General features: G+C 40.2%; 1 protein-coding gene across 8 annotated transcripts in view; it reads left to right on the top strand.

Annotated features, from left to right (window-relative positions):
* PPFIBP1 (PPFIA binding protein 1) overlaps nucleotides 1–13,480 on the top strand; it is a 153,423-nt gene that overhangs the window by 89,151 nt on the left and 50,792 nt on the right. For all 8 annotated transcript variants that reach the window (XM_053921700.1, XM_053921698.1, XM_053921697.1 and 5 more), the window contains exons 3-4: nucleotides 11,496–11,593; nucleotides 13,196–13,401. In XM_053921700.1, coding sequence (XP_053777675.1) covers nucleotides 11,530–11,593; nucleotides 13,196–13,401 — 270 coding nt within the window. In that variant the 5' untranslated portion in view covers nucleotides 11,496–11,529. The remainder of the gene's footprint in view (nucleotides 1–11,495; nucleotides 11,594–13,195; nucleotides 13,402–13,480) is intronic.

Raw genomic sequence — 13,480 nt, 5'->3', positions numbered from 1 at the left:
ATTTGACATGTGTGGAGAGAGAACAAATCTGAAACGTGTTCTCCAGTCCTGGGCTTCTCTCACTCCCTGTGTTGCCCCTTCTCTCTCTCTCTCTGTGGTCCATGGTCCGTGGCTGCAGTTGCCAGTCAAAGTGCTTGCGCACTCACTTACCCCCACGGAGCATGTGCAGTGAATCCTCCAGGGCCGTGCTTCTCCAGCCATCTCTGATGAAGGACCACTTTTGCTTTTTCAGTCCATCATAGATTGATTTCTTTCTGTAAAACTCAATTTTAAAAAATTGGTTGGGATAGAAAATTGTCACATAATGGGGTCTCACAGGAAGATCAGATTGCTATAAAATTTTCTGAATACTTATCCTCAATTTCTGTACTCATCACATAGCAGACCAGTAAGCTGGTGGGCCAACACCAGTTCACAGGTCACATCTCAATAGCGTGACTTCAGAGCAGCCTTCCTCAAATGTTTCTGACCCAGTGTCAGATGTGCTTTATTATATGCTACGACGCAGTGCATACATGCCCATGCCGACATAAACACACCCCCTCTGAAACACCCGGAATGTCAGCTTCCTGAAGACAGCGGTAGTTTTCTGTTTTCGCTTGTCATTTTCACTGTTCTCTCTCTAATCCCGGGCACATGGCAGGCCTTCGATGTTTACTGCATGCAGATGTATTTGTTTAACTGAATCAAAAGTTTCACAGCATAGTACTTAACTTTTAGTTTTGTTAGACATTCTGATGTTTTCTATTTTAGTAAATAAATGTTGATTGCAATCTACTAAATTTACTTCACTTCCGTCTAACCTTAGGGGTCATGACCCACAATTTATAAAACACTCCTTTACAGGGTGCTTGTATATGGGCCACTTGCTGTCCTTTCTCTCCTCTCCATGGCCTTAGCTAGCTGGCTGTTCCACAGCCCTGCCTTCTGTAGGGCGCAGGTCCGGGTCCCACATCCCAGACCTGCTCACCTCTTAGCCAGCTAAGGCCAGGTTGGTAGGCTTGGGGAGGATAGTAGGAGCCACGTGAGTCTACAGATTTTTTAAGAGCTACAAAGAAGAGATGGGTGGGGCTTAGGGTTCCAGTGAGTTTGAAAAATTAGAAGTTATAACCTGCTGATGGCCCCTGGTACTCCCCTGTCGTATTGGGAACTAAGTTTGCAAACCCTTAGGAATAACATCATGCCAAAGTAGCCCAGCGAATTGGGTTCACCTACATCTTGGAGAGTACCAAAAATCGTCTTGTAACATGCAGATTTAGTGAGCAAGATAGCAATGATCAAGTTTATCTTAAAAGTTAAGGTGGGGTGATAGGTTTCTAACTTCTGCAGTTGAGAAGAAGGTCACATGCTGAAGCCAAACCAGGGAATACAAGGGCCGGAATAGTTACGACACAAAAGCGTGGGTGTTTGAGGAGCCCCTGGAACGCAGCACCTCAGCGCAGGCCTTTTAAGTCCACCACATGAGGAACGGGGGGTGCACAGATCAGAAACAGCCTCTGCATTCAAGGAGCTCACAGCTTGGTCAAGGAGACAATACTGTCACAGTAAGGCCCTCTCGGAGGTCCGTGAGCCTGGTCAGGGCAAACGGGCTGTGTGACACCTCCCTACCAAATCAGTGAGAAGCACGTTGGGGAACAACGTGGGTTTTGGACTCAAATCTCCCTTCCTGACTTACCTTGGGCAAATTCAAATCTTCTTCATGCAAAGTACCAATAATAGTAGATAGGGAGAAATGGGACCTTCTTTTGATTTATCACAAGATCTTCAAATTTACTGATAGCTAATTCATGTCAGTTTTTCAGATAGCATCCACAGCCTCCTCCTTGAGAAGTGAAGGATCTTGGCTTATTGTATGAACCTTTTTATCAACTCCTTTCTGGTTATCATTCCTGAATATGAATAGCGTAGAGATGAAAAGCTCATGTCATTTATCTTGCTCTGTTTTCCCTTGCTGCTTCATTTATTTAAATACTTACCAGCTTTGCCCCATCATTTTTGTTGCTCTTTATTTTAGTGAGCAAGAGACACACTGTTTACTGATTTGCAGTCATTTAGACTCCCTTCTTTATGCTGTGCCTCACAGTCCCCTGTGAGAGACTGTTCCATTTTCTCAGTGTGTTTGTGTTTATGCAGGTGGTTAGAATAAGTGTTATCTTATTTGGTTTGTAAATACTTGGTGAGCCCTTGGGATGCTTGAAGTTTTGATAGAAAAAATAAGATATTTAAGACATATCATGGTCCAGGAGTTTGAAAATCCTATTGTCAAGGATATGAATTAAAAAATAAAATATTTTATTATGGAAAATCTCAAATATATGAAAACGTAGATAGGATAATGTTACTCCATGTACTTATCACTCAACTTCAACAATTATCAAATGGCGTTTTATCTATATCTTTTCCGTACTCCTCTCTCCTTTGTTATTTTAAAGCAAATTCTAGCCATTGTATTATTTCATGAATATTTTTCTGTATAAGTACCGCATGCTAGCCAATTGTGCCACTGGAGCTCCATGAATATTTTTCTAATCACCTCTAAAATATAGAGATCTTAAAAAAACTATATAACTTAGAAATTAAAATAATTCCTTAATATCATCACATATAGTGTTCAAATTTCCAGTCATATCATCACTATTTTACTTATTTTACAGTTTGACAAATTTTTGAATGTGTTATAATATTAGATATCACCCCTACTGCTAGTGTCCCCAACCTTTTCTGTTTTCCATACTTGCCCTGCCCCTTGATCTTCACTTCTTACCATGTTTTCCTTTTCACATGATTCTGCATTGATTTTATCGGGATGTCAGAGCAGACTGAAGGTGAACAGGATTTGGACTAACACAGTGGGGAGGAGCAAGTATGTGATGACAGATATGCTGCAGAGAACCAGAAAGCAAGGAGGATTGCTTAAGAATCTTAACACCTTGCAGACGTGAAGACCTAGCAGTTGAAGTTTAAAGGGAGAGATTTTTCAGGCTAAAACATAATTGCTTCTTCAGAGCTGTTATTTTTGGATCAAAAGGGAGAAGCCGGGACTGGGGAGAGGAGCTCTGCCCTTGTTTACCTTGGTAGCCAGTTCTAGCCTCATCTGGGTGGGGCTGGTTGTCCCAAGAGGAAAGACCACGGGCCTCTTCAGTACTGTGCTGGAGTGTGCATGAGAATGCCAGGGAGAGCTTGTGAAAACCCAAGTTGGTGGGGCCCAAGGACTTACATTCTGACTAACTCCCAGGTGATGCTGCTGGTCCAGGAACCACAGCGTGAAGACCACTGATAGTCCTTCCTACTCCCTGTAGGTCTCCGGTTTTAAGATATTTTATCTTTCCTCTGATTGTATTGCTGCATACATAGGAAATAATTGTGTGATTGATTAACACCCCAAGTGAGCATCTGTGGGGAAATATTGGTGAGAAATCTGCAGGTAATTTACATGGAAATACAATATGTTGTTTTTCTAATGACCACATAATAATACGGCGCTTCACCAGCCTAGTGGAATGTACATAAACATTCGCTCTTTCCATGAAGGATTTCTTCCTTTGTCTCTTCGTCTCAGTGAACTGTATCTGTTTCTGGCATGGAATTAGAAGTTCTCTTTCAAACCTGAACATTTTACCTAAGGAAAGCTGAGGAAGCTAGGACAAATGTCGTTCTCACCAAACGTTGTAATTTTCTTAGAGCCTTTCTTTCTTTCTTTCTTTCTTCACAGAGAGACTGGGCAGCTAGCCTGACCTAAAACATCCGTTAGTCAGCAACCTTTGTAAAAAAGTGTGGTTTTTGGCCAAACCTTTAGCCACCACACCCATTGCTGGAACTTTCCCTTATATTTTACCCCATTCAAATCTGCTCTAAATGGGTCCTGACCAAGCTTGAAATATACCCAAAACTTGCTTCTGTTGAGTATTTTTTGTTCCATACTTTAATATATAAATATTATTCCCAGGAGATTGCTTTTCTAACACTTTCCCAAACTTATTTTTTTTAAGCCATTGGAATGGGAAATCACTAGATCTAGGACTCCTGCAAACAGAGTTCGTCTTCTCTGTTTACATCACAGGACAAGCAAGGGGTGTCTACGGTTTGAACTATGACCTTAAATCCAAACCCAATTCCTTTGTTGTGGTAGTTGTATTTCCTGGTTCCTTTTCCTTCAGCAGGTCATTCAAATAAGTATATATTAGTCATTTAGAATTCAGAAATCAATTTGCTGTTATCATTGGATGTTGAAGTTTTAATTTTCTAAATGGTTTTGTCCACCCAAAAGATCAAGTTGTAATCAGCAGGTTTCTGGGTAACCAAAAAATTACAACAAAGGCACCTGGAGGTCTTTTATTTTGGACCTCAGATCTGCAGTTGGATTATTCATTATCCTTGGTCTGTGACGTGTTATCACTGTAAGTCCATGGACTTCCTCGTTATCTTAATTCATGCACTTATTTAGTTCATTTTTTACAATGTAATTTTAAATTTCTAACAATCATCTGCATTCCTACTTATTAAAATTTGAGATGAAATTTACATACAGTGAAACGCACACACCTCAAATGTATAGTGTGTGAGCTTTGACAAATTTATAAACCTGTGTAACCAACACCTCAATCGACATACTGCACCGGAAGTTCCCCAGTATCTCCTTTAATCATTTGCCACTTTTTACAACTATAATTCTACTCTAGATCACCAGAGATTGCCTGTTCTTAAGTGTCATGCAGAAGGAATCATACAATACACAGTCATTCATGTCTGTCTTTTTCGCTCAACATGACGTTGCATGTATCAGCAGTTCCGTCTTTTTTGTTGTTGTGGAGTAAGAGTTCATTGTATTGGAGTAACATTCCATCACATGAAGTATGTGAGAACGCCCAAGGGAATCCTCTCAGAAATGTTTTTGGGGATATAGAAAAGTCTTTTTGAGAGCATGGGATTTTCTGGAGCCTTTTTATTTTAGCCTTTCTATTTTTGAAAATACTTTGACCCAGCCATGACAGTTGGCATAGCTTGATCAACACAGATGTTCGCTCAATTAGGCTGCCTCTAAAATATCTCAAGCCATTGGCAAGTCAGAATTTTAATACATATGGAAATTCTGTTCTTAGTATTAGTACTTCACCACTTCAGGTTTGTGTTTTACTCTTCTGTGCGGTCCTTTAAAGCCCGTTTGGAATTTATCGAGACTTATTTTGTGCCCTTGCACACATGGCCTGTCGTGGTGAACATAACATGCAGACTTGAAAATAATGCAGAGTCTGTATTTGAGTGTTTTGTTCTACAAAGTGAATTAGGTCAAGATGGTTGATGGTGTTCAAATCTCCTATATTATTACGACGGGGGTATAGCTCAGTGGTAGAGCATTTGACTGCAAATCTTCTATATTATTATTGGATTTTTTTCCTACCTTTTCTACCACTGCAGAAGGTTGAAAAGGAGGAAAAAATGACAGATGAGACAGACAAAAGGAAAATAGCAGGAGAGTAGACTTAAATCTAATCATATTGACAATTATATTAAATGTAAGTTGACGTAATTTGTATAATTCTCCCTTAATTGTGTGGGGCTTTTTCTTTTCTTTTTCTTTTTTGCCTCAAGTATTTGGAAGCTCACTATTAGATGCAAAAAAAAAAAAAAAGTTGTATTTGTTATGACTGCCTGGTGAATTGACTCTTATGATTATAAAATATCTCTGTTTCCAGTAATACTTCTGGATTGGGAGCCATTTTTCTTATGTTAATATAGCCAATTCTGCTTTCCTAGGCTTACTATATGCATAGTACCTTATTTTTAATTCATTCACTGTGTATTTCTGTATTAACAGCATATAGTTAACTCTTTTTATTTAACCCCAGTCTGATTTTCAATAGTGTTTATTCCATTTACATTTAAACTAATTATTTATGTGATGTTTTATAACAGCTTTATTGAGATGTATTTCATATATAATACAATTCACCCAATTAAAGTGTACAATTCAGCCCTGGCTGATGTAGCTCAGCGGATTTAGCACAGGCCTGTGAACCAAAGGGTGGCCAGTTCGATTCCCAGTTGGTGCATGTGCCTGGGTTGTGGGCCAGGTCCCCAGTTGGGGGCACATGAGAGGCAACCACACACTGATGTTTCTCTCCCTCCTTTCTCCTTCCCTTCCCCTCTCTCTAAAAAAATTAATGAATAAAATCTTTAAAAAAATAATAAAGTGTACAATTCAGTGGTTTTAGTATATTCACAGATATGTGCATCCAACACCACTGTCAATTTTAGAATGTTTTCACCATGCTAAAAAGAAATCTGTGTGCTTTAGCTATCACCCACTTACTTCCCGCAGCACCCTCCCCAACACCAGCCCTGGGAACCCAGTGGTTTGTTTCCTGTCTTTGTAGATTCCCTTGTTCTGGGTATTTCATAGAAACGGAATCATGTATTAGGGGGGACCCCAAAACAGCTAGAATTATCTTCTGGAGGGCGGGCCTCTTGTAGTACAGGCTTCCCCTGGTAGGCAAGTGTTCTAAGAACCCATGTGTAGCAGCTGGTGGTGTTGTCAGAGGCTGTGTTTGGCTTCAGTGAATTTTTTTTGAAGAATCTTTCAATGCATTTACTCATTTCATGATGGGTGATTTATGAGCACACCTGCCCACACTGTGCTGAGTGTTCAGCAGTTTTTGACCAAAAAACAACATGACCCCCGTGCCCCACCCTCCCTATTCACCCGCTCTTGCCCTGAGTGACTTTTTTTATTTGTTTGTTTCACTGGATGAAAAAAGTCCTCAAAGGGAAATGTTTTGCTGATATGGAAGAGGGAAAGCAAAAAACAGCGGAAGCACTAAAAGGCATCAAAATCGACAAGTTTAAGAACTGGTTAGAGCAGTGGTAAAACCTTGAAATGGAGAGTACTTTGAAGGTTACTGAAGTTTAAACATGTAAGGATAAATACACATTTTTAAGTAAATTCTGGAGTTTTTCTGGGGTCCCCCCTTGTAATATGGTATTTTGTAACTGGCTTCTTTCACTAAATATTTTCAAGTTTTACTCATGTTGATGTATCAGAACCCCCCCCCCACCCCCCTACTTTTTTAGAGCAATTTTAGGTTCACAGGAAAACTGAATGGCAAGCGCAGAGTTCCCACATGGCCCTTCCTCTTAATGACAGCCTCCCCATCATCCCACACAGCCCAGAGCTGTGTCGTACCAGGTCGCCACATCATTGTCAGCCAAAGTCCGTAGTCTCCATTAAGGTTCACTAATTTGGGCTGAAAAAGTTTCCCTTGTATGGATATATGGATATATGGTTGAAATGAAGTCTGCCATCTTGCCATTTGATTTCTTTTTCTCCCATCTGTCCATGGTTCCACCTTTATCACCTTCTGTTGAATTAGTTTAGGATTTTATTAGTATTCTCTTTTATCAACCTATTTGGCTTTTTACTTATATCCCTTTATTTCATAGTTTTCATGGTTTACATTATACAGAGCCTGGCACAAATAACGTCCCTCTTTTGTTATAAAATCTTTTATTTATTACAAAATCATAAGCATGTGATTCTGTAACATAACAATATCACACTCCAGCACACCATGTGACATTTTAGGTGAAATGTTCAAATTGCTGTCCATCTCATGTGAGACACTCACACACCCTACCCACCACACTCAAGCAGGCCTTACTCTGCCGGACCCTGTGTGTTGTCAACTTAGCACAGTGTACCATGCATTAGCATTCCACATCTTTGTATGGAATGTAGGAACTTCACCCCTCCGTCCTTTGAACCAATAAGATTATGACTTTCTTCATGAGTCCTAGCCACTGCGCTCTGCGCCACGCGGTCTAAGAAGTGCCCACAGGTGGAAAGATGTGTAAATGTGCGTCCCAAAGCCGAATTGCCTCCAGTGTCTACCTGCTTTTGGTGGCTAATTTTTTCAAAATTGTTTTTATATTTTACTCAGTGTTTTGTATTGCTATTTGTGGGACAGTTTGTTCATTAAAATCTATTCCACCAGTGTCAGAAGTAGAATTCCCACTTTGTCATTTTTAATACTATAGTAACTACTTTCGAATCTATTATCTAACTCAAAAACTTGACAGTAACTGCGTGTCTTGTCTTCGATCTGTTCCCCTATGTCCCTGGCTTGAGGTCGCCATCATCTTGACTTTCATCTCATTATTCCCTTTCTTCTTTGTGTGTACTTATATTGAGTCTATATGTGTTTCATACATATATTTAATTATTTTTAACTTTATAAACGTCTTGCTGAATTTATCAGAGACTTTTTTATTTGCCATTATATTGCATAGGTTTGTCCATACTATACATATGTTACTTTAGTTTTGACAATTGAATGTAGTCCCATTGTGCAAGGGTACCAGTTTCTTCATCTCTTCTCACGTTGCTGGACATTTGGGCTGTTTCTACATTTTTGTCCTTGTAAAGAGTCCTACTGTGAATATTTGTGTATTGCTCATGGTTATATACCTTGGAGTAAATATTGATATATTGAAAATGAATGTGAATGTTTAATTTTAGCCCATTTTACATCCCACCACCATTCTAGAAGAGAGTCTACGAATCCAATCCTCTCCCATGCTTGATAGTGTGAGATTTTTTTTTGCCAACTGACAAGATATAAAAGGGTATCACATTGTCTTATATTCCTTGATATATTAAGCATCTCTTTGTATTTTTATTGGTTAAAACTGTTATAGGTCTGTTAATGCTATTGCCCCTCTCATTTTCTATTGATTTCTATATTTGGAATATCACAGAACTTGACCACTGATACTTAAGTACTTTTAACTTATTAAAGAGATCTTTGACCTTTGAATCTGTCATTCTCTGTGGCCACCCTTTTAGTTTGCAAACCCCTCCAAACTCTTGACCCCCTTATCCTGCTCCATTTTTAGCCCTTAGCACCTACCGCCTTTTCCATGTTAGATACATATTTATTGTTTTTACTGTATCTCCTCTCCTTAGTGTTACATGCAGGATGTTAGTGTAGAGATCAAGAGTAAGCATTTATAAGCTTTTATAACAGTGAAACACTGTCATCATAGTTTTATGACATTCAACCAAAAAATGGTCTTGAAGAATTGGGAATTTTTTAAAAAATTGGTTCTTCATTACTTTGAAACGCATGGCCTGGATTCTCGTACCTTCATGCCACAGCATTTGAAAGGCTCAGAACAGAACAGAGAAGACGTAGATAACAGCCTGTCATCCCTGGAAGTGTTCATGCTCTACACAAGATATAGTCTCTAACAGAGAGGAGTATTTGTTCCTCTGGTCTAGTGAGGCACTGAGAGTTTTTTCAAAGTAAGCATTACTTCGTTTTATTAGCATTTCCCATGTTCATTGCTGGGCCTGACGTGTGTCCCTCACGGTATCTTGAGCTCTTTGAAGTGCAGCTTTTAAAATGAAAGGGAATGCAAGCTACTTAATTATATGAAAGTAAAGGGCTGTATGCTGTTCGGCCTAATCCTTTATGTTCTCAATTTTCACATTTTAAGTTTTCTAGCCTGAAGTATGATTATTAAATTTATGCCCCACTTCTCTGGAGCAGCTCAATGTGCAAGCAGTCTAACCTGGCTTGTTAACCCCCTGATTTCTGGGTAACTGTAAATGCACGTATCTCCAGATAACATGGGAGTGGAATTTTATACCTCCGGAAGTGAGTCAAGTTCTGGGACATTCTTAGATGAAATCTGTAAGAACTATAAACTCAAAGTAATATTTCACAATGATTAAATGGTATATAATTAAAACGAATGTACATAAAGAACTGATCCAAGACGCTGTTTATCAGAACTGTAAATATGTTTGTAAAAGTAAAGTGGTGAGATCTGGCTGCTTGGAAACAAAGGGCAAAGGTGTCTGTCCAGCAGCACACCCTGTATTTCCCGGCATTTGTCACACCACAGGGTCTGCAAAGTAGCAGGGGCCTTACTTAGGCCTCTTGGGAGAATTTATCTGGGTACGTAGTCTAGTACTGGAAATGCATTAATTATATTGAAAACCACATAACTTGACTTTTTCCTTCTATGATCAAATATCTTATAAGGGTAAATTCAATGTATTTTTTTAAATGGGTAAAAGAGTAAGTAGATTATGACAATTTCAGCATAAAACGATCAGATCTTGGTACATTTACTTGCTATGTTTCTTTGCAAAAAATCAACGAACATCTTGATGTCATTTATAAAATGGAGATGAATTTATCCACTTTATAGGGTTGTTGTCATGATTAAGGATTATGGATCGTTTCACTAAATGTGCGGGGAACACTGTGGGCACTGAATACATGGTAGCTATTGTTACATTGAAAAATAGCAGTAGATTTGTGTGTGTTCAGTATACCAGCAGGGATCCAGCCATGTAATATGAAAAATAGAGACATTTATTGAGGAAGATACAAGAAACAAGAAAGATTGTACACAGGACAGTGACACCTCAGTCCCCTTCAAAGTAGGCATGTTGGGAACTCACACAGTTCTCCCAATTGCCATCAGCTTCCCCATTGTATTTTCCTGAATGTCATCAACAGTCTGAAATCTCTTTCCTTTCAAAGGTAATTTTAGTTTTGGGAAAAGCCAGAAGTTACATGGTGCCAAATCTGGGCTGTAGGGGCCTGTGTCACCTGGGTGACCTGATGTTTCCCCAAAAAACTCTGCACGAGACGCGATGCATAAGTGGGTGTGTTGTAGAGATGAAGCTGCCAATCTCCAGTTGCCCATAGCTGCGGCCTTCTGAATCATCCGAATAGTTTCCACAGAGGAACATTCAAGCTTAATGCAAAAAATGATGTACATTCATCGTTGTACTCACTCAGTCATTTCGAATGCTGCAGCCACACAGTACACATGCTCAGTCAATGCGTCTGCCACCCCCACTGACTAGTACAGTGAAGTCGTCATTGTTCACGCATGCACATTCCAGTCCAGTCTCCTTGGCTGCCAGGTTACACTGATGTCACGCAAACCATTCTCATTATATTAACAATGGCTGGACTTTTTCTGGACAGACCTCATATATACACACACAGTGATACCCATTCTCTTAGATAAGTCTTATGGTAATCCTTACACAGAGAAAAGGCAAAGTTGAGAGAGTAGATATTGGGTGGGGCTGGTGCCGGCAGAAAGGTCTCGTGTACCCAGCGTTCCTCAGGGCCCTGCGCAGGGTTCCACAGCCGTCCCTGATGCTCTTCCTGGAGGCCTGGAGCTCCACAGAGTGCAGCGTGGGAAGCATTCTCCTGGATTTTAAACACCCGGAGTGCAAGAACTGAGCCTTACTTGTCGTGTTAACTGACACAGGTACAGCATGCCGTCTTGCTGTACAGTGAGTGATGGTTGGCTCCAGCTTGTAAAATGATTCAGTTAATTCAGCCCTCCTACTTCAGTAGTTCTCCATATTTGCCTGCTAGGTGGAGTCGTAATCTGATGTTGAATTATCAAACCTGCCAGGAAGCGTGTGTCATTTAAAGGATGCAGCGATAACATCATTATTTTTTCAGATCTAGGTTGGAATTTGCCTTGACAAATAACAAAATGATGAGTGATGCCAGTGACATGCTGGCTGCGGCGCTGGAGCAGATGGATGGTATTATAGCAGGTAATCTGCGTCCTCTACGAGATGGAATTGGGCCATTTATTCTGCTGCCTTGGCTTTTTTCATACAATTGTCCTCTTACCTTTCCACTTTCTTATTTTCATTTATTGGCTTTCTCCGATACCTTTAGGTTGCCCCTGGTGTTACTTTTGACCCTCTTTTCCATTTTCTTCCAGAATATATATATTTTAGATTCTCACCTGGGGACATGCCTGTTGATTTTTAGAGAGAGAGAAAGCGGGGACAGAGAGAAAAAACCTCCATGTGAGAGAGAAACATTGATTCATTGCCTCCTGACCTGGGATTGAACCTGTAACCTATGCATGTGCCTTGACCAGGGATCAAACCTACATCCTTTTGGTGTATGAGACGATGCCCCAAACCAACCAAGCCACCTGGTCAGGGCCAGAGTTTTTCTTTCAAAAAAATATTTCTTAATTACAGTTGACATTCAATATTATTTTATATTAGTTTCAGGTGTACAGCATAGTGGTCAGACTGTTATACAATTTACAGAGTGATACCCCGATGATTCTAGTAGCCACCTGGCACCATACATAGTTATTAGAATATTATTGACTATATTTCTTACGCTGTACTTTACATCCCATGGCTATTAGGTAACTACCAGTCTGTACTTAATCCTTTCACCTTTTTTACCCAGCCCCTAAGCCCCCCTCCACTCTGGCAACCTTCAAAACGTAGTCTATGTCTTCTTCTGTTCTGCTTGTTCATTTACTTTGTTTCTTAGAGTCAGTCGTTGGTGGATATGTATTGCCATTTTATTGTTCATGGGGGAAATGTTTATACACACTTACACCCACATTCATCTACAAATGTTCACATGTAGCCCTGGCCAGTGTGGCTCAGTTGGTTGAAGCATCATCCTGTAAACCAAAAGGTCACATGTTCAATTCCCCATCAGGGCACACACCTAGTAGCAGGTTTGGTTCCTGGTTGGGGTGTGTACGAGAGGCAACTGATCGATGTTCTCTCTCACATCCATGTTTCTCTCCCTTCCTTCCCTTCTCTCTAAAAATCAATAAGCATTTCCTCTGGTGGAGAAAAATAAAGATTAAAACAAAAAAGAAATTGCCATACTATTTTAAAAAAATGTACACATGTAATTCGTTGAACTTCTTCAGAGATTAAATTCTGGCAAGTTACCTAGGAGCCGGCCCTCTTACCTTTGAGATTGCGCCATGCAACGTCCACCTCAATGTGCAGCTTTATTGATAGGAAAATTAAAGACTTTATGGTCCCTAAAGTTTGTGGGTTTTGTAATGCCTGGCTCCACCCGGACTGATCCTTCTTGTCCCTTCCTGTCGGCACACCTTACACCGAAGCCCACCACACTCTCACTGTACCACCCAGTTGGTGGCCTGCCAGTGAGCTGTTGGACCATTGAGATTTACCACCAGTTGTGTGTTTTTATTTTTGCGCCCGATAACTATGCCTTGGAGAGATATACATGATCGAGTTATCTTTTGCTTGGTTCTTGTGTTGGTTATTCCTCACTGTGACTGGGCTTGCTTGCCACCTTCGGCCTTGGTGTGTTACCTAATATAAGTCCTGTTACTTTCTCTGATTTGTTTTTAAACCTAGGTTCTAAAGCCCTGGAATATCCCAATGGGATTTTTGATTGCCAGTCCCCCACCTCCCCATTCATGGGAAGCTTACGAGCGCTGCACCTGGTGGAAGACCTGCGTGGGTTGTTAGAGATGATGGAAACAGATGAGAAGGAAGGCCTGAGATGTCAGATCCCAGATTCAACGGCAGAAACGCTCATCGAGTGGCTTCAGAGTCAAATGGTAGACCTCTTTTTATTTTTTTAAATTTAATCTTTATTATATATATCTTTTTGGCATTACCTTTTAGTCTCCTTTTACC

The sequence above is a fragment of the Desmodus rotundus genome, chromosome 3, assembly GCF_022682495.2.
Source record: "Desmodus rotundus isolate HL8 chromosome 3, HLdesRot8A.1, whole genome shotgun sequence".
Taxonomy (NCBI): domain Eukaryota; kingdom Metazoa; phylum Chordata; class Mammalia; order Chiroptera; family Phyllostomidae; genus Desmodus; species Desmodus rotundus.
The sequence above is the reverse complement of the archived record's forward strand: the minus strand, read 5'-3'. Positions and strand labels throughout refer to the sequence as shown.